The sequence below is a fragment of the Sturnus vulgaris genome, chromosome 19, assembly GCF_052056855.1.
Source record: "Sturnus vulgaris isolate bStuVul1 chromosome 19, bStuVul1.hap1, whole genome shotgun sequence".
Lineage (NCBI taxonomy): Eukaryota > Metazoa > Chordata > Aves > Passeriformes > Sturnidae > Sturnus > Sturnus vulgaris.
The window spans coordinates 3218150-3246076 of record NC_142261.1 but is presented as its reverse complement, the minus strand read 5'-3'; the positions used below and the strand labels follow the sequence as shown (position 1 = coordinate 3246076).

Genomic DNA, 27927 nt, shown 5'->3' with positions numbered 1-27927 from the left:
GCAGTTATTTCCCATTCAGCACCTGCTCTGTAGTTCCCTGTGTGTGATCCCACTGCACACGGTGCTCCCAGCATCGTCCACTTCCAGCAGCAGCCAAAACTCTGCCTGGAAGTGCCCTGTGATCCACACTCAGGGATCAGCACCTTCACTGCTTGGAGCCTCTCCAGCTCCAGCATTTCTGGGTCCCCCACTGGAGCAGCTCCTGGAGAGACTTCCCAAGGAAAGGAAGCCCAAAGCTCCAGCACAGGGACCTTCTTCCCCTCTTGTTTTCTCTCCTCTTTTCTTCTCTCCTTTCTCTCCCCTTGTGTTTTAGCATTCGAGGCTCCTGTATTGAGTCTGTAAATATTTTATTTCTATCCTTACAACCTGTTTGCCTTTTTCAACCACCTCAGCGTTGTGATGGCTGAAGCCAAGCCCAACAAACGGCGAATTCACCATATTTGTGCCCAAAGCATCTGTTTGGTCCTGATCTCTCCATGAAGATCTGACCAAGTGGAAACATTGGCTGAATCACAAGCTCTAGAGCATGGGCTGAGTCACTGGGGTTCCATCTGCCCTTCCCCAGCTGCCTGCACAGCACGGGGACGCTCAGGAGAAGTCTCGGGTGCAGCAGAGCTTGTGAGCAGCAACTTCCAGATGTGATTCCCAGATGACCTCAGGGTTTCCTTCCCAGCAAACCCTGCATTTGCAGCTCTGCTCTGTCAGCAGCACCTCGTGCACTGGTGGCACATCCTTTCCCTCAGCACCTCTGATCCACACAGCAAAGCACTGCAGGCCACAGGACAGGCAGAGCCTTGGGAATCCTGCAGGAGGACATGGAGGTGGCTGGGGAGCTTTGAATGCTTTGCTGGCTCGGGGTTGGCCAGGGGGTCTTTCCATGCCAGTGCCTTTTTGGGTTTTATTAACAAGACTGTAACTTGTATTTGAAGGCAAGATCACACAGTCTGCAAGTTGTTGTGTTTCCACTTATGTTGATTCTCTCATTGTAAAAATGCACCAAAACCAAATCAGATTTTGGTTCTTGTTTGGTAGCTGCCTCAGCTTTTCTAAACCCCAGATTCTCCACTTGCTGCTTCCATTCCCGAGTACAATCTGAACAATGAAAGAATTGCATTGATTGTGCTCTCATTGTTGAGTTTATCTCGAGTGGGTGAGATTTCCTGTGTTTCATGGTCTGGGTATCGTGGCTCTCACTAACTGTAGATACCACAGAGATGGAAACTTTTCCATTTGAGCTCGACAGCTGCCCCTGAGCATCCTCCCACGTGGATGGGCTCAGCTCCTGATCCCTCAGCAGTGCTGGGGACTGTAGTGCAGTTCAGAATCCCTGCAGGAGCTCAGAGCTGACAGCAGCACTGCTGCCTGCACTGAACAGCCAGTTCCTCTTGGAGAAAAGTAAATGGTTTGAAGTCACTTTTTTGTTGTTTTCTTTTTTTAACCAAAATCTTTCAGCTTGTAAGGAAATTTGTAGCAATGCTCCTCCCATGAGAGGACAGTTACTCACTGTGTGTGTTCAGTGACCTCTCAGGAGGACAAACCAGTGTCACAGCAGTGGTGCCTTAAGGCAGGAGCTGTAGGCAGAATTTCTGTTAGATCCACAGAAAATATTGGGAAAAGTGGACATATGTACACAGAAGGGAATTGTGCCTGCTTTGGAGGATTTCTTTTTAACCCTTCTCCCACGAAATAAAGCAAATCCCATGTGGTTTCTCCATGTGCAGGAAATGGTGATGTCACTGAAATTAGTGAGGACCAGCTGATATTTCCAGCCTCATCCATGCTTTGCATGACAACTTGTACAATGAGCTTTGCATGCCTGTTTTGTTGCTTGTTAGTAATTTTCAAGAAGTAACAAAACTCTCAAGTTAGGTTTTGTGGAACACTGTGCAACATGTTTGTTTATCCTGTATCTCCCCAGTCTGTTAACTTGCTCCTTTAAATTCAAATGGATACGGTGCTATGCAGATTCTGGCATGTACTACCTAGGTAAAGTTTTTGCTTTGTTTCCACAGTTGTAACACCTGAAATGTTTGTACATATATAAAACCATAGTCAAGTAGTAAATTGTAATTTGTTTTTTTAAGAACCACTTCTTAAGTAGTTTAATGCTTGAAATTAAATGAAATTACTTTAGGCCACTACAGTTACCCATTCATTAGATGACTTCTGGTTTTACTTGATTTTGTTTTAGAGAATCAACTTTACAAAAAGAAATTGATGAAGAGAGAGCATCTTTACAGAAATCCATCAATGTTACTAGTGCCTTGATCACACAAAAAGATGAGGAACTGGAAAAACTCAGACATGAGGTAAATGAGGAATGGATGATCCTTAATTTCAATTAAGTTGCATCCAGAGGCTTTGTGTGGTGGCTCCTGAAGAGCTGGCTGATCATTTTTCTTTCGTGTGGCATAGTTAAACCTTAGCATTAAATTTTTAGATGCCTGTGCTGAGCCAGGTGACTCCTGGCATGTGGTTTTGGTGGCTGTTCAGCCTTTGCTTCAAGGGCCCTGGCTTTGGGGCTCTGGCTTGGTGCTGGAAGATCCAAGTGTTGTCAAACAACTCTTCCAGATCACGGTGCTCCGCGGAGAAAACGCTTCTGCAAAAACCCTGCAGTCAGTGGTGAAGTCACTGGAGTCTGACAAACTGAAACTTGAGGAAAAGGTGAAGAACTTGGAGCAAAAACTCAAGGAAAACAACGAGCAGCCTTTAACAGTAATGAGCCCCTCAGGTAAAGTGAGAGCCACTCCAGTGTCCCTCAGAGCCTGTGACATTTCTGACTGAGCCATGGCACGAGTCACATTGTACCTTGTTTGGTTCTTTCCTTTAAAGGTGATGCTGCTACTCTGCTTCAGGAGGAACTTGCAAGAGAGAAGCAGGTATTGGATGTGCACATGAACATGCTACACCAGCAGTGGGGCTGTAGGAGAGGGGAATATTCCAGACAGTCCTTACCGGGTTTTGTCAGCCAGGATTTTCACGGGCAGATTTATTTTGTAGCCCCCTCAGCTTCTGGAGGGAAATATCACTGACAGTAAATACTAAGAATCAAGTGGTGAGTGATACTGGAGAAACAGTTCAGATCATGGGAATGTGAGGAAACAAGCAGGAAACGAGGGTGGCAAGTTGTGCCCTGCAGCCTGTCAGAGGTAGAGCCCAGCAGAGCACTCACTGCTCCTTGGCTTTTCCAAAGGTTTCTTGGGTGCATGAGGAAGAGTTGTGGCCCACCTGAAGCTGGTATTTGCCATCTTGGAGAAATGGGCTCCCTGAGCTCCTGGGTACCTGTGAGCTCTGCAGTTCTTCCTGACTGCAGAACTGGACTCAGAACAAGCATTGGCAGCAGTGGAGAAGGGAGGTGCTCAGCTGGCACAGAAGATGTGATTCAGAGTAGAACAGTCATAGTGACCTCGTGAAGTGCTGCTTCACAGGGCCTGTGCCAATAAATGCCTAGAAAATATGGTTAGAATAGAATCACCACCTGCTCACGATAAAGCCTTTGTTAGATCACGAATGTCAGTCACTGTGATTTAAAAATGTCCTTCTCAGTTGTGCAGCTACCAGAAATGTCATGAATATACACTAACCACCAATCTTTTTCTGGTTTTCTGCTTCCCTGAATTCACCTGCTGATGGGCAACCCTTCCTTCCACCAGGGCGAGGTTGGTTCCACTTCTTTCCTCCCCTGTTCATTTGCCAAGTGTTCCTTGGTTGTGTTCAGCAGTGCTGAACCCTGGGCTGGGGGAGGTGCCATCCCTGCCCCTCTGACTGTCCCTGTCCTTGGCTCTCCTAGATCGACTTCCTGAACTCAGTGATAGTGGATCTGCAAAGGAAAAACGAAGAACTGAACTTGAAGATACAAAGAATGTGTGAAGCAGCCCTCAATGGCAACGAAGAGGAGATAAATAACTATGACAGGTACAGATCCTAAAGGAAACCTCAGCTCTTGGGTTGGCAGCTGCACGATGCACCAGCCTGATCTCAGCTGTCAGGAGGGACAGACTGAGCTTTCCCTGGAGTCTGGTTGTTAATCCAGACTTCTCTTTGCACCGTGCTGTAACTGGGCGTGCCAGTGGTGCTCTGTGGTTATCAGTCACAAACACTGATGTATCGTGACGTGTCTGTTGTGTGACTTGGTGAATCTGTCCCTTTCCAGCTGCAGAAGAGTCTTGGCTCCCAAGAGGCTGTAGCTGTGTTGGGATGGGAAGAACCAATCCAGAGAAATAGAACTAAAACTTACCTGACGTATCATGGCTTCAGGTCTCTTAATGAAAAAGAGAAACCATTTTACATGTGTTTCTTTTAAATGTCTCTGTGCAAATATTTGCACAAACAGCAGCTTGATTAGAGTGTAGGGGATTGTGGGGGCACTGCAGGGGGGTGGAGAAGGGTTCATATCCTACTTTTGGTTGAGTTTCCGAGTCTCAGTAACCCCGAGCTCACTGCAGGGCCTTGCTCCCGTGTGACAAAGGCATTGACTTGTGCTGGTGCTGCTCTTGCAGTGAGGAGGAGAGCCTGTCCAAGAAGAAGCCGCGTCTCTTCTGCGACATCTGCGGCTGCTTCGACCTGCACGACACCGAGGACTGCCCGACGCAGGCGCAGGCGCTGGAGGAGCCGCCGCACTCGGCGCACCACGGCAGCCGGCGGGAGGAGCGGCCCTACTGCGACACCTGCGAGGTGTTCGGCCACTGGACCGCCGACTGCAACGACGACGAGACCTTCTGATGGCGGCGACAGCCCCGCCCCGCCGCCCTTTGCACCACCAGCAGCCGCCCGTGCTGAATGTCAGGACAAGGGACAGTGAGCCCTCGCTCCCCTGCCCGCCCGCTCCAGAATCCCTACAAGCAGAAAGATTTTGCTCTTCCACTAATAAATACTCCCTGTCCCTTTTTAACAAACTTCAGTGAAAGATAAATAAATGATTTAACAAGTGACTTTATGCTGTTTCTTCCCAGGTTCTGGGTTTGTCCTGCCCTTAACAGGAAATTCCCTTGTGCTGTTGGATGTATTGATGGGAAAACATGTATAGGAATGAAGCACTAGAGTTATATTAAAGCTTATTTAAATACCTTAAAAATATGCTGTTAATTTTCATATTTGCACTAAACCATTTTAAGGCTGAATTTGTACATTTAGATTTCTAAGCTTTTTTTTGACACTGGACTGAGTTGAGAAATATTTCATCTTTATTTTCATTTACTCCTTTGATTGCGATGTCGCTCGGTGCTGTGAGCTCTGGGTTGTGGTTTGGTGTGAAACGTGGAAATGACACAGGTAAGGAGCTGCTGGGGTTTTTGGAAACCTGGATGCTGTGCACACCTGTGCACACCTGAAACAGTTTGTGGGCCATCCCTGTTTTGCATTCTTTCAGCTTCTATATAGTGAGTGTGGTGTGTGTGTATATATGCATATATAATAAAGTTATATTTTGGAAAAAAAAAGTGTTTTCTTTTCTGCATTTCTGTTCAGAGTGTGAGGGGTTCTGAATGGGGACAGACGTGCCCAGGGGCTGCACTGTAAACCACAGATTCCATCAGCTGGGAAGAGATCTCTGAGATCACCAGGTCTATGACTAAACTCCGCCTTGTCAACATGACCAGGGCACTCCTGAGTGTCACATCCAGTCCCTAGTTAAATATCTCCAGGGACAGTGACTCCACCACCTCCCTGGGCAATATTTAATCACCTTTCAGTGAAGAGTCCTCCTGATGTCCCAGCTGAACCCCTTCTGGTGCAGCTTTAGGCCATGTCCTGTCCCTGTTCCCTGGGAGCAGAGCCTGTCCCCCCTGGCTGTCCTCTCCTGTCAGGGAGTTGTGTAGAGGCACAAGATCCCCCCTGAGCCTCCTTTTCTCCAGGCGAAGCCGCTTTCCAGCTCCCTCAGGAATTCTCCAGCCCCTTCCCAGCTCCGTTCCCTTCCCTGGACCCGCTCGAGCCCCTCACTGTCCTTCCTGAATGGAGAGCCCGGAACTGCACACAGGACTCCAGGTGTGGCCTCAGCAGTGCCCAGTGCAGAGGGGAAACAGTTCCCTGGTGCAGCCCGGGGCCAGTAACCACACACGACACACACATATGATCACACATGACACACGCATGACACACACGATTCACACATGGCACTGACATATGACCACGTATGACACACACACGTCACACACGTCACACACATGTCACACACGTGACCGCTCGCACACAGCAGCTGCCGGTTGCCGGCCCCGCCCCTCTCCCCGTGCGGCTGCGCAGCCCCGCCCCCAGCCCCGCCCCGGTCACGTGCACGGCCGGGCGGCCATGGCGGCGCACCTGAGCTCGGGCCGGGTGAACCTGACGGCGCTGCGCGAGGCGGGGCGGCGCGAGCTGCGCGAGTTCCTGGACAAGTGCGCGGGCTCCAAGGTGGGCACGGCGGGGGCACGGCGGGGGCCGGGCGGGGTCCCGCGTATGGTGTGGCCGGTCTGATCCCCCCGTCCCTTCCCGCAGGCCATCGTGTGGGACGAGTACCTGACCGGCCCCTTCGGGCTCATCGCGCAGTACTCGCTGCTCAAGGTAAGCACCGCGGGCAGGCGGCCGGGCCCCGGCGCTCCCGCTCCCGGCTGACGGCCGTGCCTCCACGCAGGAGCATGAGGTGGAAAAGATGTTCACGCTCAAGCCGGGCCGGCTGCCCCCGGCCGATGTCAAGAACATCATCTTCTTCGTCAGGCCCAAGCTGGAGCTGATGGACATCATCACGGACAACGTGCTCAGGTACCGCGGGCAGGGCGGTGAGGAGGGGACAGGTGTGGCCTGAATCCCCGTGGGGTATGTTACACCTGTGCAGGGAACGAGGAGCGATGTGCAGACACCAGACTGCAGCACAGCCACTCTGCAGTTTAAGTGGGCGTACGAGACACCCTGGGCAGGGGGGCTGCACCTTGGCTGCGATACAGAGGGTGCGTTCCTCCCTGCAGGATGTACACTCCTTTAATTAGCTGGAATGAGTCACGCTTGGATTGCTGTGCCTTTTGGGAACTGCAGGTGTCAGAGTGTGTCAGAACTGTGGCTGCACAAGGCTGGACACTGACACTCAAAATCCAGGGTCAATAATTCCGTGCAGTGTTCCTGTTTTGCGTGAATCCAGTGCCCCCTGCCCGTGGTCTGTGCTGCTCGCAGTGCAGAGAGTGACCGTGTTGCTGTGCTCCTGCTGTGACTTTTCCAGGGAAGACAGAGGCCGCTCTCCGCAGAGGGATTTCCACATCCTGTTCGTGCCACGCCGCAGCCTCCTGTGCGAGCAGTGGCTGAAGGAGCAGGGTGTGCTGGGCTCCTTCATCCACCGTGAGCAGTACAGCCTGGACCTGATCCCCTTCGATGGAGACCTGCTCTCCATGGAGTCCGAGAGCGCCTTCAAGGTGCGCCCTCGTCCTCGAGGGAAAACACGACGTGGTTTTGTGCTGGATGTTGGTGCTGGTGCAGCAGCTCTCACAGGGTTTGTGAGTGACCTGCACAGCAAGGAAAGGCCTTGCAGAGCAAACCTGGTTCGATCCTGAAGCCTGAACTTCCCTGTGTGTTTTCACTGAAGGAACAGTCACTACACTGAGCTGCACCCCAGTTCCTCCACCTTCAGCTGCTGGTGTTATTGTCTCAAGTGGAGCATTGCTGAGGCTTAAAGTGCTCAGTTGTCACAAGGAGCCAGCACAGTTTGTGTTCCTGCACAGCCGTGTGTGATGGTTCTCACTGCACTGAACATTAACAGCTGCCACATCCCAGCTGCATGTCCTGCCTTCCCAGAGTGCTGTATCCAAAACAGGACAGTTTGGGAGTTTCTTGGCCCTCTCTGTCCTATGTGTAGCCTAGAGGACGTGTCAAGGCTTGCAGCTGTAATGAGGTGCTGGGTGCTCAGATTGGCCTAATTAACAGGAGAGAGTCCTTCCAGTCACGCCATCAAACTGGATTTGTGTCTGGAGTTCAAAAATATTAGTGTCTGGCCATCAAAAAAATGATTTGATGTAGTGACAGCAAAGATAGTAAGGTCCGTATATGCCAACAGCCATAGTTTGTCCCCAGCCTGTGTCTCCTCTGAACTGTTCACATGAACCCTGCTCTGCTGTGGAGGCAGCTGTATTGGATTGACACCTTCCATCAGAATCCTTCTTGTTCTTTAGGAATGTTACCTGGAGAGTGACCAGACCAGTCTGTACCATGCAGCAAAGGGGCTGATGACACTGCAGGCTCTCTACGGAACCATCCCGCAGATTTTTGGGAAGGGCGACTGTGCTCGGGTGAGGCTGAACAAATGCATCTTGTTCTCTGGAGCTGCCTTAAGGAGTGTTTGGTTAAATGCACCTCTGGGTTTTTTTAATCCAGCCATGACACACCCACATCCTTTTTGCTTCTCTGATCAACCTGTGCTTTATTGGTATTTTTTGTGGTGAGGGAGCAGCTCGAGGTGTTTTGGCTATCGCTGTCTTGCTGAGCTGCAGAGAGCAGCAGAGAAGGACTTTTGTTTTCTCAGTCTCATCCTACCCCATCCATCAGCCAGTTTGTACCTCCTGCCATCCCCTTCCTTTACCAGCATGTGCCTGCAGGGCCCAGAGGTCACATCCATCTGCTGTGGCCTGCACCATAACCAGAGTGATGCCATTTCCTTGCAGCACGTGGCCAACATGATGATCAGGATGAAGCGGGAGTTCCCTGGCAGCCAGAATTCCATATTTCCTGTCTTTGATACCCTCCTGCTGCTGGACCGCAACGTGGACCTGCTGACCCCGCTGGCCACGCAGCTGACATATGAGGGGCTCATAGATGAGATCTATGGCATTCAGAACAGTGAGTCCTGCAAGGAAGGGGAAGGTTTCTGTGTCCTGGGCCAGGCTGCAGTGTGTTGGGTGGGTTTGTGCTTCACTAAATGTGATGCGGGAGCAGCTCAGCTGAAATCAATGTGGGGTTTGTTCAGTCCCAAGCTGGAGCCCATCAAGATCCACTCTGGCTCTTTTTCCCTGAGAAGGGGAGTCAGATACAGTCTCTGGTTACTGTGGGGGCATCTTTTGGCTGTTGGTGCAGGCACAGTGACAACAGGGAGTGTGTGAATGGGAATGGCAGTGTGTGCATCCATCCTGCTGGATCATGTGCCACACTGAGGGGACAGGGACAGTTTGTGAAATGCCATTTTCAGAATGCTGTCCTGCTCTTCAGGGGGTAAGAAAACTCCAGAGAGGCATTTATGGGCTGTAATCCCTCCTGCTGGACTGGACTGGCTGCTGGGCTGCCTCCAAGCCTCTCTGAAAGCAGGGCAGCTGGCACTTGGGTTTTGATGTTTGTGTGGGTCCCTGGCTGAGTGCAGGGAGACTCTCCTTAATTAACACACAGGCACTGAGTGGTTTGAGTGTTAATATTGCTTTGCTACTCAGAACTGCTTCCAGCTCAGGGGACACATTGCCACAGCCTGCTGGTCTTAACTTCTGCCCACGAAGTTCCAGTCCTTGTAAGGGTTATTTCTCTGCATTTGGCAGCTTATGTGAAACTCCCTCCTGAGAAGTTTGCCCCGAAGAAGCAGGGTGAGGGTGGGAAAGATCTCCCCACGGAACCCAAGAAGCTCCAGCTGAACTCTGCAGAAGAGCTTTATGCTGAAATCCGAGACAAGAACTTCAACGCTGTGGGGTCAGTGCTGAGCAAGAAAGCCAAGATCATCTCAGCAGCCTTTGAGGTGAGGCCTGTGTCCAACAGTGCATCAGATAATTCACAGTCTGTGTTCAGCAAGGCTGGGACTGGCAGCTCAGGCTGCTCCCACACAGTAATCCCCCATCCAGAAAAAAACAAGGATGCTGGTCCAGTCTGTTCCCCTGCCCTGGGATGAGGTCAGCTCCACTTGGATTGTTCTGAGTAGGTGTTGGTCAAATCTCTTTTTAAGAAGCCTGTAGTAATGTGGTGCCTCATTTCTCCCCACACCTCTGTTCTGGGGCTTTCCCTCTGCTCAGAGCTTGTCTAACCCACCCTTGTGCTATGGGAGCCCATAGATCCCATAACAGGAATTATTCTCTTCAGTCTGCAGGAGTCAGGTGCTACTTCCCTCTGCAAGAAGCAAAAGGTGATTTTTAGTGTGCTGATCAATTCCACTTGGTTGCTTTTGTTACCTGTTCACTGAAAGGTCCTTTTCCCTTCAGGATGCAGAGAAAAAGCTTTAAGCAATAAAACACCAGAAGGTACTTGTACAGAGTATTATGGCTGGCATCAAAAACAACAGAAATGTGCAGAAGAAGTTCCACGTTTGTGGTTTTGTTGAAAACATCCTGTTGATGATTCATTAACTGAGATCTCATATCTTATTTTTCTGACCTCATGGGTACTCTCCAGAGAAGTTGTTTCACTCTTTGATTGTATTTCCTTGCAGGGGCTTTTTTAGCCTCCTAACCTCTGCCACATCTAAGATGAGGTAGTGGTACCTTAACTGAAATACTGAGTGCTCAGCCTCATCCCCAGTGCACTTCTGCTTCTGCACTATTAGTGCTGGAGGTGCTAAAGATGGATTGTTCATACTGCTTGTTAAAAAAGAGAATTCCAAGAAATTGTCAGCAGTAATAGGTGATAATGAAACAGCAGTGTATTGGCAGCAGAGGACTTCTTCAATCACGGGCTCCATCATGACTCTCCTGCCTGCACTTGCCCATTTAAATCCTTCATGTACGAGTCAAATTATTACTATTTTTATTCCAAGTTGCAGCAAGAGGCAAGTAGCCCAAGTGCAGTGCAGACCTCTGGAGCTGAACTCTGCATGGTGCTTCAGCACATCCTGCCTCAAAACCTGGCACGATGTTACCACCAAGTAGAGCGAATGGCAGACCCTGCCAGCCCAATTCCTGAGCACCTTTCACTCCTGCTCCAAGGGGAGACATTCCCCAGCATTGGCCTAGAGCTCCCTGTCAGCCAGCAGAGTAATTCCTCTTTGTGTGAAAAAGGGAGTTTTCCCTTGTAGGGAAATTGAGGAGCAGCTAGTGATGGCTGGAGTCAGAAAAATGTGGATAAAGTAATTTACAACACTGGGATAATGGAAAATAACAGTCAGTGATTCTGCTGTATTACATGCTGCCTCTCCCCATGATCCAAGTGCTGTTTCAGGTAATGCTGTGACTTCAGTGTAAGCATCTAAAGCCCTTTGTCTAAAAGGCTGCGTATCTCTAACCCCCTACAGGGAGTGCAGTAAAATTTCTTTGTGATAAAATGATCTGGTTGGTGTTAGTAACATGAACGAGCCTAACCCAAGTGATGGATTTCTCCAGGAAAGGCACCATGCCAAGACTGTTGGAGAGATTAAGCAGTTTGTGTCGCAGCTGCCTCACATGCAGGCGGCGAGGAGCTCGCTGGCAAACCACACCTCCATCGCAGAGCTCATCAAGGACATCACCAGTGAGTAGGAACAATTCAAATCCAGCAGGATGCCAGAGAACTTGATGGAAATCACTCAGCCTGGCAAAAACTGGCTTTGTTCCATCCAGTGCATCTCTGCTGAAAAGTTAAATGTAAAACATAAGCTGTCAGTTGCTATTGTATTGATTTTTCATTATTTTCCCAAAGCATCTGAAGATTTCTTTGATAATTTAACAGTGGAGCAAGAGTTCATGTCTGGAATAGACACAGACAAGGTAAGTAGATAATGGCAATTAGCCACTCTTACATCTTCAAAAGACTTTTTTTTTTTTTTTTTTAAGATCTGATCTAAATGATGTCCAGTGAAATGGATTTCTGAGTTACCTGTGCACAGCTGACCTATCCTGAGGCACCCCATGCTCTGAGGGATCAGTGGAACATAGAAGATGGTTAACAAGAATATTTTAGTGCCATCAGGCAAAGTCTGGCTACTGATTGAAGAGCTGACATGCTCTGGGAGAGCCCGGGTGGAACCAGTGCTGGGTCACTGTTTTACAGATGGTCCTGGAGAGCAGCTGCTCCTCTTTCTTGCTGTTTTGGAGATCCACACAAACCAGATCTTTCTTTCCAGGTCTGATGGGCACTTTAACAATTCTTAAAATAACCACTTACATATTTTATTTAATAGGTTAACAATTATATTGAAGACTGCATAGCTCAGAAACATCCATTAATCAAGATCTTGCGTCTCGTTTGTTTGCAATCCGTGTGCAACAGTGGGCTGAAGCAGAAGGTTCTGGACCATTACAAAAGAGAGATTCTCCAGGTTAGGCTCTAACATTTGGAGGAATAAATTCCTGAGAAAATCCACATCAGATCTTCAGCTCTACACTTCAATTCTAGACAGACACATCTTACACCTGAATAATGTGCACAGAGGCAGCATTGGGTTTCTGTCTGGGCTGATACTTGGGAGGTGCTTTTGTGTGTTACAACATGTAGATACAGAGGTTTTTACTTTTTACTAATATTATTTAAACACTCTAAATTGGATATTCTCTACAGATATCTTAACCAAAAAGCTTTTTTTAAACAAACATCTTCGCTTTTTTTTCTGTTTTAAACACTGGTCATGGGTTATTGCCATGGCATTAAAGGTGATTTCTTCATATTACAGACTTATGGCTATGAACATATATTGACCTTAAACAACTTGGAAAAGGCTGGACTCCTGAAACCCCAGACGGGTGGCAGGAATAATTACCCAACGATCAGGAAAACACTGCGCCTGTGGATGGATGATGTTAATGAGCAGGTAAACATTAACTCCAGAATTACGTGCAGCAGGAAAACCTCTTTTTTTAATGTAATGTTATTGATTTCTTTGAGGCTGTTTTGCAGCACTGACCTGCTGCTCCCTCCCTGTGTGTGTCCCCCAGAACCCCAATGACATCTCGTACGTGTACAGTGGCTACGCCCCGCTGAGCGTGCGCCTGGCCCAGCTGCTGGCCCGGCCGGGCTGGCGCAGCATCGAGGAGGTTTTGAAGATGCTGCCAGGGCCCCATTTCGAGGAGAGGCAGCAGCTCCCTACTGGCCTGCAGAAAAAGCGTAAGTTTGGCTTTGTTTACCCGTGGTTTGTAGGGAAATAATTCTCTCTAAGCAGAGAGTGAGGCAAACTGGAATTGGAGCAGGCAGAGTCCAGGTCTCTGTCTCATCCCCCTGTCCCACAGCAGTGTTGGATTGACCTAACCCTCCTTTGACAAATTGTTTAACTTCTCATCAGAGTGCTAAAATAAACCCTAAACCTCCACTATGATTTTAGTAAGTAATGTTATATGAAAGAGGATCAGCATCATTCTCAAACAGAATCACATCCTGTAGGAACTCCAGAGCTGGGAGCAGACTCTGGATTTCTTTGTCCAAGCCTCTAATTCAGATTATTTGGGTTTGACTGACAGTTGATGCAGGGGAGCTGTAAAAATCCAACCAAGCCAACCTGGACCTTTTTTGTGAACCCACAGGTCAGCAGGGTGAGAACAGAGTGACCCTGGTGTTCTTCCTGGGGGGGGTCACGTACGCGGAAATCGCCGCGCTGAGATTCCTGTCCCAGATGGAGGATGGAGGCACAGAGTACATCATTGCCACTACAAAACTCATCAACGGGACAACCTGGATCAAATCCTTGATGGAAAAACTGGAGCCTGCCCCGTTCTAGGGTGTGTGGTGAAGACAGTAAATGTGAGAGGCCCTGTGTAACACAGGCACGGCTGGTGCTGCTCCTGGCACGGCTGCTCTGTGGCAGTGAAGGAAGCTCTCCTGGGACCAGCTCTGAGCAGTTACCCTCATCCCTTCTGCACTTGTGTTCCAGCTTCTGTGGAACTTCCAAGTAGACAAGCAGAGTTGGAAGGCACTATTGATAAACAGTGGGAAAGAAAGAGAGATCCCTGCTCATGGTCTGACCTGGCAGCCAAGTGATGGGGCAGCAGGAATGGGCCCTGGCCCTTCTCTTTGGCAAATTGCTGCTTTTTTTCTTTCAGTTTAGCTTTGGTGGGAGATGTGATTTCTGATTTCTACCCTCCTATGGTGCTGAGGAGGCAGGATGTTCTCTATTCCTGACTTCATACCAGTATTCCCAGACTGTCTCACTCTGGTGCCTGATACATTCCATGGATGCGTTGGATGTGTCAGTCAGAGATCTGTACACAGCTGTACCTGTGATCCTTCAGCCTTTTATTTCACTTGTCCCCTGAAGGGATCGCTGTGAGGTGACTTTTTTTTGTCCCAGGTACACCAACCTGACTCTGGAAAGCTCCTCCAGAGTATGAATGACATCAGTGTCCCGAGTTTATGGCTGAAGACACACAAACACTCCCTGTGTGGGGGCCAAAAATAGCAAAAGCAGGGACCCAGTAAACAGTGGGTTTAAAACAGACACCTTTTTCACCTCTGGTCAGGTTATAAACTGTGGTACTTGGTGTCACAAGCTGTTGAAGAGCTCAAGCTTATAAAATCGAATTTTCCATGGGCTTGGTGGCTGGGCCCTTGGAGTACAGGAGGCAGCTCCTGGCTCCAGAGGCTGGGCAGGCAGAGCAGGGTCCTTGGTGGTGCCTTTGCTGCTGCTGGGCACTGTCAGTGTCCTCACAGCCACTGGGGCTCTTCCACACTGCAGTTCACTCTTAAATACAGCTAAAAAAAAAAAAAAGCCCACTCCTCACCTTAAATCACTCTCTTAGCAAACATTTCTGCCTTAGTTATCATGTGTCCCAATAAATCCCTCCGTTTTTCCAAGTTGTCACAGTTGTGATTGTGGGTTTTGGCCTGGGTTATTTTCTAATACTGAGTTCTGCCAAGTCAGACCCTCCGTGGAGCCCCTCTATCTGTTTAACTCCAGCTGACTTATTACAATAAAATAAAGATGTATTTAATCTTTTTTTTGAAAGTGTTTGCACACTCTCTCTCTCTAGAATACAAATATAAAATAAAACCCTGCACTGTGGTAGCTGTATCCTTGTCTCCTTGTCCCAGAATAACTGAATTACTTAAGTAAGTTGAAACTATTTTTCTTTTTCACTGTTTTTCTGGTTTTCCAGGTGTTTTATAACTAAGGCTCATCCAAAATTTCATTCTGTTCTGCCACCTAATATACTGCATTAGAAGTGGAATTTCTGAGCTTTTGAAGGAAAATACCATTTCAGTCACTGGAGACTTTTTATTTCAGGTGGGGAGGCAACTTGTAGACAGACTTAACAAAAAACATGCTGCAACTTCAGTGATGCAAGAAGAGCAAACATGGGTTGTTTGCTCTGCAAGTTCCATTTAAAGTAGCTAATTTCAGAGTATTTAAAAGGAAAACCAAATTAGGTTTGGATCAAAAATTAGATGTTACCGTGCTGAGAAAAATAAGAAATTGACTCAGAGCAACAGAGTGTCCTTGGGTTGGCCTTGAGGGTCTTTGTAGTATCACAATTTCCAGACTTTTTTTTTTTTAAATCTTAACTGGATTTAAAAGGAAATACTGACCAGGCTGGTTTCTGAGCTAAGGTCCTGCTGTGTAAAGCTACATCACAAGTGAACAAAGGAAAACACACAAAGACTGGCTCACCTTTCCCCTGACCAGCAATCAGTAACAATACAGACAAAACTCTTTTTGGTTTACACCAGACACTTGCTGAACTCTGAATTCATCACCAACATTACTATTTTGCCTGTTTTTTTGCAACTTGCACCAGTACTGAGCTAGAACCATATAGCCACTCCACCTAGACAAAGGCTCTTCCTGGAACTACTCAGCAGCAAAATAAAAGCCATCCTGACGCTGATCAATTCCCTGGAGGAGCAATTACTATTTAACAGGCTTCCTGGGCAGCTGATGATGTTCTGTGTCTGTCCAAGGCCCTGCTGACCATGCGGGTAATAATTTGATAATGAGAACCTAATTAAATTAAGGGACCATTTTCTACATCATAATATCTTTGTAGGTAAGAGATTTGATTTGCAGTACATAATCTTCCTTCTCTCTGCTGTCTGCATTACTAAAAAAAAAAGAAAATATTACCCAACCTCTACCCCAAAAGACTTTCACTTTTCATACAACATTATCAGAAGCAGTTTTGCTAAGAATAAACAGAGCCTGGCTCCTTCCTCCCCTCACTGCAAAGGAGCTGCAGCTCTAAAAGGTCGGGATGATTCCCTGGGAGGGAGGGTAAGGGTGACACTACAGCAGTGACCTGGGGACAGTGCACGGATTAGGCTGCCTTCAGCCCTCACTGACTTTTGGTAAAAGATCCTGGCTCAGCCTGCACAGTCCCACCCAGGGGATGAGCCCCAGCTGTGTGTGAGCATCCTCGTCCCCGAGTAGCTCACAGGGTGCTCAGGGAACAGAGCAAGAGGCACTGCAGCCTTCGAGATAACAGTATTTTCGAGACACAGTATTTTGTCAGAGGCAAACCTCCACATCTCAACAAATGCAGGTTTTGATCTGGTGACTCCAACCAAGCCCTGGTACTGGAACTCTGGAAATGCTGTTGCCAGAAGCCCCCAGGGGAAGGGGAGTGTTTGGCTGCTCCGAGCACCACGGCGCTGTCGGATCATAACGGGTGCTGACCACACCTAGAGCTCAGTCCTGGTGTGGGCTGCACACACACACTCTGCTCCTGCTCCTGGGATCAGCCTACGGCACAAACCCCTGGAAAAGGGACAGCTGCAGAACAAAACTAGGGAGAACACCAACTTGCTGAAGTAGAACCCATCATCGACCTGGGTAAGCAGTTTCTTTCTTTATCAGCTTCTTTCTAGATAACCAGAAATCTCGCTCAGCTTATGGACAGAAAACTGAAACGCTCAGAACAACAGAGAAACCACAGCTGGTTTAAAAATGCTCTAACTCCTGTACTGTGTACATGTGCCTGAGCTTGGAATGGAATGGCTGAACTCGTTAACACCAAAAAGTGAATTCCTTATCACAAGAGCTCTTTAAAAAACATTCTAAGCAGCAGGACAGGAATTCAGTCTAGTTTAGCTGGCTTTAGGCTGTTCAGCAGATAAATAATTCTTCTGGGTTAGTTTTTATCCTTTTGAGTTAGTTTTTATCCAAAGTCTGATTTTAAACTCCCTTTTTGTGCTTGACCAAGAGTGTCGATACTGTTGATCAGCCACAGTTATGATCAAAATTTAAAAGATTTAATTTAAAAGAATATAAATTGTAGAGATAATAGAATTTTTAGGTGGGTTTTCACAGCTTCAAATCTAAGAAGCCAGTGGCTTTAGGAAAAAAGTTCCCATTTAATTTAAGCTAATAAATGTGAAATCACTTCCAAGCCAATGTGTATATATGACTATACAATACTGCTAGAAGCTGAATTCTAAGGCATCTTGTCCCATGTCTCCCATTTAACAGTTATTTTTAACGTAAGATATAAATATTTGCCTCTGCAAACTTGTATTTAAGCCTCAGTTTTCGTCATTCTTAAAACAAAAGGCTCAGTTTGTGCCAGTACCTCCATTAGATGCAATTATAGAATTAAATATTAATGGTGGCTTCCTTGGAGGAATTGACCACTTTGATCAGAACATGCTGTTGGTAATGCACCATCAGCGGCCGCTCTGATCCTGACACTTCCTGGCCGCACAGGCACAGCCCCAGGGGAGAGGTTCCAGGAGCCAGCTGGACTCTGTCACACCCCCAGCCTCACTCCCATGGCCGTGCCCACTGCCTGTGTCCCTGTTTCCATCGGCTTCCTCACCAGTCCCGATCTGGCGACTTTGATCAGATCCCAAACTCTCTTTCAACACCTCGCAGGACTCTGAACAGGCCCACACCAGTCACTAACAACCTCCCGGGTGGCCACCGACCCTCCTGACCACAGGATTTCTACCCCATGGCAGGAGGGTGTCCCTGCTGTGAAGACTCACCTTGTTCCTCTGCTTCCAGGAGGGGCAGGGAGCAGCCAGCCCCAGGGAGCCGGGAGAGCCATGCCGGATTCCTTTGCCATCCACTTCCTCAAGGTGCTGCGGGAGCTGCTGGCCTTTGTGCTGTTCAGCTACACGGTGCTGCTCGGGGCGCTGCTGCTGGCTGGCTGGACCACCTACTTCATGGTGCTGAAATGAGGGCTCTGCCCCTGCTCCCGCCCCTGCTCCTGCTCCCACGGGCTTTCCAGAGGCACCCAGCTCCACGGCACAGCTCCACAAACGGGATGGTGGCTCCTTCCCCCTGCGCCAAACCTGCAAGAGTTCTGCGCTCTCGCTGCCTCATTGCAGTCTCGCTTTCCTATGTAAAAACAATAAAGGTTAAAAGAAAAGGCATCCCCCAGTATGCACTTTACAGATCCTTGTGGCTCTCGCAGATTCTTTCGTGTCTCCTGGACGTTTGTTTCTGTTCTCTGAACTATTTAAAAGCCTCCCAGCAGTTTTCTCCTGAGATTCTCACCCTGCCGAGCGCAGCACGGGGGATGGCAGGGATGCAACACCACTCCAACATCTCAACAAACAAGTCCTGCCTTGTCCTACTCTGCCTCATTAAGGGTGTGAAGGCAGACACACAGAAATTACTCGTAATTTGCTTTGGAAGTCCTAGGAAAAGGCATTTCAAACCAGCACAAGGTTCCCCTCTCCCTAGTTTTATGAGGTACAGGGTTGTTACCTGGTGCTCTCAGGTGTGCCAGGCTTTTGAACAAATGTTTAAAGCATGGAGTTAGATGAAGAGCATGTGATACAGCACTGCCTCAGTCAGTAACCTTCACTGAGTCTCTGAAAACCAGAGAGAGAACAGGAATTCCTGATATAATTAAAAATAATAGATTTAATTGATCGAGGCTGTTTTGTGTGGAATTGCACAGGAAACCTTTGCTGGAGAAGGTGAATATTATCACTAGCATGGAACTACCCAAAATCAAAGCAGCATCATGTACCTTAGAACAATAAATGTACTTTAGAACAATAAAGATTAATTAAACCAGAGCCGTGAGGAGAACTGGTATCTCTGAGTTGGTCACGATTTGTCCCTGCTGGAATTCCCTTTTACCCAATGGAGCTGATTTCAAGAGAGACGCAAAGTTGGGGATTTTTAGTTTCTTCCTTATTTTGGGGGTTCTGCCCAATGTCCTCATGGCCTGTAAATTCTGCATTCCTTTTTTCCAAATCCTTCTTCCCAAGCTTTGTTCACCTTTCCCAGATCTAATGTCACTGAAACACATCAAGCCTTATCAAGGCAATTCTACCACCAAGTAATTTGCTTTTCTAACACCTGGATATCACTAAAAGCTTGCTGGCTGCTCTGTTTCACAGATTAAACATTAACTATTTATCAAGCTTGAAAGCTACAAAATCAAAACCAAAGAACACATTTTGTAACAAGCAGGCAAGACCCTGTTTCATAATCTTCTCATTCCCAGCAAATGGGCAAACTGTTGCCTATTTCTGACCGCATGGCGGCGAAGCACAGAGGTGTCTCCCAGCACCACTTGTGCTCCATAGGGCCCTGACGGCGCAGGGGACGCGGGGACACCCCTGGGGACACCCCTGGGGACATCCCTGGGGCCACCTCTCGGTCCCTCCCGCCTCAGGTTCCCGCCGTTCCCCTCACAGCCCGGCGCGCGCCGTTCCCGCCCTTCCCCTCACGGCCTCGCGCGCTCCTACACGCGCCCGCGCTCTGCGCACGCGCCGCGCTCGGCCCCGCCCACGCACGTGTGCGCGATGACGTCACTTCCCGCGCGCCGGGCGGGCCAAGATGGCGGCGGCGGGCGGCCGGTGGCTGCGGAGCTGCTGCTCCTTGCTCAGGTACCGCGGCGGGCCGGGGGGAGAGCTGAGGGGGAGACGCGCTGCCCACACCGCCCCTCCCCAGCCGCGGGCTTTAGGTTAAAGAGCACATGGCATAAAAGAAGGAAAACCGGCTGTTTGCATTAAATTGCTGTAGAACAACAACAAAAAATTCTCACTGCTCTGTGTTTCTGTTTTTCCCCTCGAGTATTTCCGTGATAGACCCTGACCCCAGGACATTTGCACAGCTTGGTTGTAAATAAAACTGGCCACAGAGGCCCAAGTGTCGCTTGTAACAAACCTATCACATTTCTCACCTGCACGCCACTTTTAGGCATGTTTTTTAACCTATTTCCCAGTATTACTGACTATCAGCAGTGTGCTGGTAGCAGCTAACATACATTTTCTCTCTAGAAGTATTAATTATACACTAGTTACTGTGCTTGTCTTTTCTTGCACTTATGATTAAACAATAATACGAAATTTGAAACAGACTTACCCACTGTCATGCAGCTGTATCATAGAAGCCTGGCATAGACAGGTTCCCCTGGAACAGCTCCTGGGTAGTGTTCTCCTCTTTGATCCCTATTTCCCACTGTACACAGGGATGTTTCTGCTGCTAAACTTTCCCTCTTGCTTTTCCAGACGCAGTTTCCCGGTGCTGACCAGCGTCCAGCAGCGAGGCCTCGTGGGCAGGAGCAGGCAGTGGCACCAGGCCGTGGGGCTGGGGGTGGCCCTGTGCGCTGTCCCCGTGGTGGAGGTACCCCCAGCACCCCCTCCTTGCACCAGTTTAACACCCAAAGCCACCCGTCCGTCCTGGTTCTCCCCCTGGGATTGCATCCTCAGGGAAAACCTGGCCGTGCAGCCTCGCAGTGCAGCTTTTCCTCACCTCTGAGTTGGAGTGGTGTCCGCAGGGGAGGTCACACGAGTGTCTTGTGTTGCAGCAGCAGAGCTCGGGGTCCCTCAGCAATGATGCCCTGATCAGAAGAGCCGTGTCCCTGGTGACAGACAGCACGGCCACGCTGCTCTCCCAGACCACCTACGCGCTCATCGAGGCGCTCACCGAGTACACCAAGGTGAGCTCAGGGCTCTCACACCTGGCACGAGCCACTGCTGGCACTGCCAGCTGCTCTGGCACTAACTGCACCTCTTAAACCACGCTCAAAGTGGGCTTTTGTAAAATTAATTTGTGGGGGGTTGAAGATGTCAGGTCCTTCGGGAGCCATGGAGTCACTGTTCTACACCAAACTGGAAGTTACTTTTAGCTTTGTTAAACCGTTGCTTTTGGGTTAAAATTAGACAATCCCAGAATGGTTTGGGTTGGAAGGACCTTAAAGCTCATCCAGTCCCATGAGCAGGGACACCTTTCACTATCTCAGGTTGTTCCAAGTCCCGTCCAGCCTGGCCTGGGACATTTCCAGGGATGGGACATCCACAGCTTCTCTGGGCAGCCTGTGCCAGGGCCTCACCACCCTCACAGCCAGGAATTTTTCCCTCACATCCCATCCAACCCTGCCCTCTGTCAGCATGAATCAATTCCCCTTGTCCTGTCATTGCATGCCCTTGTAAGAAGTCCTTCTTTTTACTTAGGCAAAATGACTCTGGAACTCAGAACTGGGTCTGAAGAAACTCCTAACAGTTGTTTATATTACCTATGTACTAAGTTATCTGTTCTTGGGCATTTTATTGCCCTTCTCAGCCTTCCTAAGGCCATGAACTGAGTTCCATCAGAAGAATGGCATGAGCCATACTTAAGTCTGAAACGACAAGACTTTGCAAATAAAGTGCCAATTTGAGTGAAGTATTTGCATTTCAGTTTACATCCTTGTCAGTACATCAAGTGTGTGAAGAGTAATTTTGCTAATTAACACCAGTTAACACTGAGACAACATCAGAGCCATGCAGGTTATTGAGGTAACTGCAAAATGCATCCTTCACAGGCAGTTTATACCCTGGTGTCTCTCTACAAGCAATACTCAAATCTCCTTGGGAAAATGAACTCGGAAGAGGTGGATGCAATCTGGCAGGTGGTCATAGGAGCCAGAGTGGATGTGAGCAAACAAACCTCCCTCACCAGCTTCCTCTCCAGCCCTGCTCTCCACAGCTCAGGAGAGCTCTCGGCTCTGTTGCAGCCTTGTTGATTTTCTCCTGCTCCTAGGTGACCACCAAGCAGCAGGAATACCTGAGGCTGGAATCCAGCTGGATGACGGCGCTGCGGCTGTCGGAGATGGCGGCAGAGGCCGCCTATCAGTCAGGTGAGCACAAGCAGCAGCACTGAGCCTCTGCCCCTTCTCCCTGTCTCAGCACAGTTCAGACACACGATGTGCATTCAGTTAACACCACAACTGACAGCTGGTACCTGGTTTTTGGAGGTGCTGAGCACATGCACTCTGGTTTTGGCTGCGAGTCTGTAGGTGGGTTCTGAGAACTAGTCTGGAAGCTTCACATGTGGTTTAGGTCAAGACCAACCATGGCCAAAAATATTTGAGTAAAGAGTTCAGTTATTTTTAAAAGCAAGGCTCAGACGCAGTCCTGGGAGCCACAGAACCAAGGCTGCCTGTGAGTCCAGTAGAGCTTTCCAGCTAGATTTAGTTACATTAAAAAAGGAAAAGATACTAATTTTGGTTTTTTCTCCCTGGAGAGATTTGAGAGCTCTGAGACTGAGTTATGGACTGGTTTGTGGTAAATGGGCAAAGTTACTGGAGTGGAGAAGGGAGGGAAAGCAGTGAACATACAGAGACACCCTAATTCTGTAAGTGCCTGGAAAAGACCCCAAAATCTGTGGGAGCATGGGAAGAGAGTGGTGGAAATTCAGCAGTGCCACAGGTATTCCCACTGCTAGAGGTGCCAGGATGGGACAAGTACTGAAAGGTTCTGGCACACAAGGACTGGGCTGGGCTTAGCTCTCAAACCCACTGGCACAAGGTGATCACTCCCATCCAACTCCAGCTGTGTCCCACTGGGATGGGAGAATTCAAGGGAGCAGTGACATCCAGCAGTGACAAAAGGCTTGAGGTAAATGAACAGTAAATGCATTGAGCATTAATACAACCCAGGAGCCATCACAACACTGCAAAGCAGATGATAATCCCATCCATTTCCTTAGCTGAAGGTTTACCCAGTGCTGCTCTAACCCAGTGTGTCAATCCTTCCCTGCAGGTGCAGACCAGGCCTCGGTGACAGCCCGCAGCCACATCCAGGTGATGAAGTCCCAGGTGCAGGAGGTGCGGCTGCTGTCCCAGAAAGCAGAGACCAAATTAGCTGAAGCTCAGACAGAGGAGCTCATAAAAGCCCAAGGAGAGGACTCCTCATTGCCACAGGGTGTTGTAGGAAATACAGATGATGACCCTTACCTTCGGGAGGACTGAACAGAACTGAACTCTCAGGCTCAATCACAAATTGAACAGTCCCAAGCTCTTAAGTGTGGGATAGTGTAAAACTGCTGAAATAAGCCTGTGATTCTATTTTTTTTTTCCCAAAAAGGATTGCTTTACAAATCAAGTATTTGGAAGGCCTCGATTTTGTTTGTGACTTACCTTGTTTGTAATACTTTTGGATTCATTTATTTAAATGTTTATCTATGCAAATGTGAAGACTGTTATCAGGGATGGCCTGGTGGTAATTGTGTCTCTGCTTGGAGGGTCCTGCTGCTCCCTTGGTGTGTTTGTGGGAGCTCATTAGGGATCAGCCAGAGAAGTCTATTTAAAAATCCTTGGTTTTAACCTGTGAGGTAAATGATGTCTGTGAGGAGATGCCTTTATTAAACTGTGCAAAAGCAGCTCGTTGTGGGTGTGTCCATTTGGGGAAAAGATGAGGCCCTGCTTTCTACTTGAATTTAAAAGTTTTTAACCTCTGAATTGGCAGCTGCACCAAATTACACAGAGCTGCAGTCGGGGGAAATATTTGCAGCTGAGAACTTCCCATGGAGTCACCCAGGCTCTTGGTGCAGTTTTGTTTTGCACAGCAACTTGTTTCACCCAGCGTCATCTCTGGAGGAGGTTCCCCAGGAAGCAAAGGGGAGGTTTGATTTTCAAGATACTGTAAACGAAATCATTTTGGTAGCTATTGTGTACTGTTCTACAAAGCACTGAGCAAAAGAGAGTTTTACATAATTGAATGCTTCCAAGTGCAAGTTTCAAGAATTAGTCATGATTATTTCTTTTGCAAGCTTAATGTTTCACTGCAGGTTTCAAAACCACAGGTGTCTTTCACTGTGTTCATTTCCTAACTTGACAGCTGCTGTGAAATTTGCTTTGTAGAACAGCATCCATTAGAACTTTCTCACTGATGACTGGAAGCAGTTAATCCCCATCTGCCAGGTTGTGTAAGAAAACACACATTAATCAAAGGTTTTTCACCACAATTAGCATCTGATGCACTGCATCTGTGTCAAGGTTGCTGTTACTAAATTGAGTTGTGCCTGGCCAGGAATTTTCTTACCTGCAGCATAAACTGTGTCTTATTTTGGCTGCCTTTGCAACAAACAGAGTTTCAGGTGCATAGCACTGTTCATTTATAGATTAAGCAGTAAAAAGAAAATTAACAAACCATCTTTCCTTGCTCCTCACTGGGTGCTGCTGTTTCCAAGGAGGATGGCACAGTCTGGGAGCTGCCAGTGTCTGCTGTGCCAAACACAGCTCTGGGCTGCAGCATTAGGGAAAAAAACCTCTGTGATGAGAGGATTATTTGGGTGGTGGCACAGCCAAATGCATACTCAGATCAACCTCTAACCACAACTGCTCTCATTTGGTACCTCCTGCAGTTGAAGAACATCTGCCAAGCCCCTGACCTGAGTGCACAAACAAGTTGTGTACCTTTCAGGATGCCACAGTAACTCTACTCAGTTGTTTGCAGGGCACTGCCAGGAGTATGCAAAGCCAGTAAAGTCCCTCTTCCCCTTTGAGGGCCTGCTCCCAGCCCTGCTGTGACTCCACTTCTTGTTTCACAGCACGTCCCGCGCTGCCTGCCCGAGAGCTGCTCCCACACATATCCAGCCTGATGTGACTGGAACCAACCAGTCAGTCCAGCCACGAATGGCTCCACATCACCCCCAAAACAGGGCAGAAGGAAGTCCCTCACCTTTGTTAGAAAGTGAGAGCTGCCAGCTGGGGGTTACCCACACACCTAAGCCCACAACAGACGTGACATCACGCTCTGTGCTCCTGAGTTTGCATTGGGAATCATCGAGTGGATCACAGAAGTGCTGGCACAGCAGCTCACACGGCACCACGGTGCCTGCTCTGTCCACTCTCCTCTCCAGGACCAGCAGCAGTGCCCAGAGAATTGTGCCCAGAACCTGGGGTTTGCTGCTGACACTCAGCCTTGTTTACAAAGCCAGCACACCTCAAACTACACACAGGCACTTTTTCAGCTGCAGTTAATGAAGCCTTGTTGGAGCTGCAGCCAGAAAACACAGTAACATCTTGCACAAGAACACCGTGAGGATGGACACAAACCAATTCTTTGAGACAAACTCCTACTCACACCTGGCACAGAAACAGGTCCTGTGAGATGGCACCTTCTGCCCCAAGAGCCTGGCTCAGCCCTGGAGCTCAGCCAGAGCTGCCCCAGGTGCTCCAGAGGGCCAAGGGAGCACATCCTACCTGCAGTCCCTCAACATCCCTCTGACAGCTCCCACCCCTCTGCTCTCAGGGTGTCCCTGTCTATAGGACAAGCAAGAACCTCCCGGGCATTTCTGAAAGCTCCAGCTCCCATCTGGTGGGGGATGAATGCTGAGCAGCTGGCACTAGAGACAGCAATTACAACAGCACAAAAGGCTCTGCTTTCTCTAATCACACACTTCCTCTTTACTCATTTGTTTTTTCCCCTAAGGCTTCCAGGCTGCTTCCTGATCATCCACAGCTCCTGCTCTAGCAGCAAGACACTGATAAGCTTCACAAAAGTACCACCAAAACTTAGTTCTATATTTGATCATTTCTCAAATTAGCAACTCCAGCACATTCAGATTAATCACTTTTGTGCCAATGCATCTTGTCCGGACAGGGCAGAGAAGAGCTCACAGAAAAGGAAGAGGCAAGTATCCATTTCCACTTAACATTATTCTCTTTAATGCAAATACCCAGCACCAGCTATCAGCCTTCCCTGGCTTTTAGGGCTCTTAGCTTTCAGGAGAGCTAAGAATATTCCCACGTAAATACTTTTCAAAACTATTTTATTTATACACAACATTACAACAACAAGAACGAACCAAACACCTCCCACATAACATGGGAAGCTACAGCCACTCTTCCTATCACTGTGATTATTCAAGACACATGGCTCCTCTCAAACCAGGTGAGAAAGTGTTTGTGCTAAAGTTTCCAGTGCATGTAAACCTGTCGTGAGTTTCTGTAAAAGCCAAAGGGCCGGAAGCAGAGCCCAGTCCCTCAGATCATCATCACTGCTGTGTTAAAGCCATATATTTTTGAAGCTTTTCCTTCCCCACTCCACTCCCTTTCTCCTGCTGACTGGTAGGAGCTGTGGGGTTGCTGCCCTGGGACAGCAGACCCAGCAGGATGTACTGGCCTTTCTTCCGTGCCTTCAAGTAAATTTCAAATGCTCTGTCACTCGTTACTCATCACTGGCTTCCTCATATGAGACTGACTGTGGCAGGCAGTCAGACACCAGTGCAGGTGGCATTTGTGACTTCCTTCCCCTGGCACAGTCCGGTTGGAGGGAGCAGAGTCCCCTGTGCTGTGTGTCAGGAAGCCACCAGCCACCCTGTGACAATTCAACTGCTTCAAGTGACTCCTGACAGAAAAAGACTCACTGCAAACCAAACTACAACAGCTCCAGTGCAGTCTGTTAGTAATGGACACGTTTCTACCACAACCTGACTTTTAGTTCAAGTACCCTGTCACCAGCCACACTCGCACTGGGCTCATCAGTAGCTCCTTTTCCAGCCCCTGCTGTAGCTGTGTGTCACTGACACCGCACACCTAATGCTGTCATCCTTCACCAGCGTCCACATGATCCACATCTCCGTCGGGTTCAGTCTGTGCACAACCATCAGCTCTTTGTACAAGCACGGATCAAAAGGATTGAAAGGTCTCTGGATCCCAAAAGTCTTAAAGCCAGCGTGGTTCTTTGGTGTCAGTGACATCTTTGCCAGGCACATGCCCACAAACACATCATCTATGGGGAAGAGCTCCATGCCCTCTGCGGTGCTCTGGAGGCGGCGCACTGTCTCTCTGGACATCACATATCCCCCTCCTCCTGCATAGAGAGGATAGAAGGTGGCTCCATACATGGGCTCTGGAATAAAATATTTGACCTTGGTGTTCCTGATGGGCCGGGCGTTGGCGATCACGTCCCCAACAAAGAGATCCTGTTCAGGGTCCAGCTCCCGGAGGAACTCAACGATGTTGTAAGTGTTGACAAACACATCATCATCGCCCTTCAGCACGAACCGGGCGTGCAGGCAATCCTCCGTGAACCAGCGCAGGAAATGCAGCTCCTTCAGGGTCAGGTTGAAGAAGTTGTCAACAAAATCCCACTGCAAGATGTCATCAAACTCCTGGCTCTCATAAGCCAGCAGCTGGTGCAGGGGCTGCAGCTGGATTTTGGCCTCGGAGCGCCCCAGGAGGAACACCAGCCTGATGTGCCTGCCCCCGATGGAAACCTCCTTTCCCCACGTGTTCCTGATGGCCACACGCCGGTCCACGTTGATGGGGGAAGACTTGATGGCCAGCAGGAGGAACATCTCCTTGCTACACCTGGAAGGCTTCAGCAGGACCGAGAAGTTCCTGCAGTGCTTGTAGGTTAAGAAGATGCGGTGAGGCTCGGGGAGGGAGAGAGAAGAATTGGCAAAGGTCAAGTTTGGCAAACACTTGCTGAGCTCAGCTCTGTCCAGAACACGAGGCTGCAGTCTGTCACCCACCACATCCACTTTCTGCTCTGCTGACGATGCTGCGAACTTCGCCTCCTTCTTCATGTAAAACACCCAGGCCAGCAGCGTGATGGAGAAGGTGTAAAGCGCGAGGTTTTTAATCCTGGGATACATGGCAGCATCCGGAGCAGGACCAGCCCCAGGCGGGCAGATGAAGACGAGCCGCTCCGTCCTACCTGACCTGGGACTGGGACGTGTCTCGGTGCTTCCCCCCGGTTCTCACCACGACCCGGTGCTGCCGGTCCAGAGCCCCCGGTCCCGCCGGGGCACGCACACCGGGCTGGAGCCGCCACTCCACGGTGACCTCGCACGGCAAAACCTCCGCCTTGCTCTGCGGAGGAGCCTCCTCCGCGATTCTCCGGGAGCTGCCGTTCCCTCCGCGCTCCCCCGGCAGCTGCCCCCGCCCCCGCCCCGCCCCGCAGCCCTGCCCACGGATGCGGGGGGCTGGCACCGGCACCGGG

The 27927-nt window shown here is 49.1% G+C and overlaps 5 protein-coding genes across 13 annotated transcripts in view; 4 read left to right on the top strand and 1 right to left on the bottom strand.

Moving 5' to 3' along the window:
* The window catches only part of LOC106852385 (CAP-Gly domain-containing linker protein 1), a 61067-nt gene extending 56136 nt beyond the window's left edge, over window positions 1–4931 (top strand). For 4 of the 8 annotated variants that reach the window (XM_088175978.1, XM_088175977.1, XM_088175975.1 and 1 more), the window contains 3 exons: window positions 2192–2309; window positions 2572–2731; window positions 2833–3176. In XM_088175978.1, coding sequence (XP_088032104.1) covers window positions 2192–2309; window positions 2572–2731; window positions 2833–3032 — 478 coding nt within the window. In that variant the 3' untranslated portion in view covers window positions 3033–3176. Of the gene's footprint in view, window positions 1–1918; window positions 1987–2191; window positions 2310–2571; window positions 2732–2832; window positions 3660–3790; window positions 3916–4499 lie in introns of those variants that run through there. The other 4 variants (XM_088175983.1, XM_088175979.1, XM_088175981.1 and 1 more) reach the window with 4 other exon arrangements.
* Window positions 4932–6240: 1309 nt separating this feature from the next.
* VPS33A (VPS33A core subunit of CORVET and HOPS complexes) lies at window positions 6241–14830 on the top strand. Its single transcript, XM_014874960.2, has 13 exons — window positions 6241–6384; window positions 6469–6534; window positions 6605–6732; window positions 7184–7373; window positions 8127–8243; window positions 8616–8790; window positions 9474–9667; window positions 11238–11364; window positions 11533–11600; window positions 12014–12151; window positions 12503–12640; window positions 12765–12933; window positions 13347–14830. Exons 1-13 carry the CDS (start codon window positions 6283–6285, stop codon window positions 13538–13540), a joined length of 1806 nt encoding a protein of 601 aa, XP_014730446.1. The 5' UTR covers window positions 6241–6282; the 3' UTR covers window positions 13541–14830.
* A 1616-nt stretch (window positions 14831–16446) lies between these two features.
* LOC148221624 (uncharacterized) lies at window positions 16447–18126 on the top strand. The gene is made up of 2 exons (XM_088175974.1): window positions 16447–16585; window positions 17756–18126. The coding sequence occupies exon 2, from the start codon at window positions 17797–17799 to the stop codon at window positions 17929–17931; it is 135 nt and encodes a 44-aa protein (XP_088032100.1). The 5' UTR covers window positions 16447–16585; window positions 17756–17796; the 3' UTR covers window positions 17932–18126.
* A 1365-nt stretch (window positions 18127–19491) lies between these two features.
* On the top strand, window positions 19492–23356 carry DIABLO (diablo IAP-binding mitochondrial protein). 2 transcript variants are annotated; one of them, XM_088175972.1, is made up of 6 exons: window positions 19492–19599; window positions 20224–20338; window positions 20526–20654; window positions 21519–21629; window positions 21737–21833; window positions 22738–23356. In XM_088175972.1, the coding sequence occupies exons 1-6, from the start codon at window positions 19550–19552 to the stop codon at window positions 22944–22946; spliced, it is 711 nt and encodes a 236-aa protein (XP_088032098.1). In that variant the 5' UTR covers window positions 19492–19549; the 3' UTR covers window positions 22947–23356. The 2 variants fall into 2 exon arrangements, with proteins under 2 accessions (XP_088032098.1, XP_014730439.1); XM_014874953.2 differs by having other exon boundaries at window positions 20523–20654.
* Window positions 23357–25733: 2377 nt separating this feature from the next.
* On the bottom strand, window positions 25734–27884 carry B3GNT4 (UDP-GlcNAc:betaGal beta-1,3-N-acetylglucosaminyltransferase 4). The gene has a single exon (XM_014875088.2). It carries the CDS (start codon window positions 27578–27580, stop codon window positions 26462–26464), a length of 1119 nt encoding a protein of 372 aa, XP_014730574.1. The 5' UTR covers window positions 27581–27884; the 3' UTR covers window positions 25734–26461.
* Window positions 27885–27927: the final 43 nt, after the last annotated feature.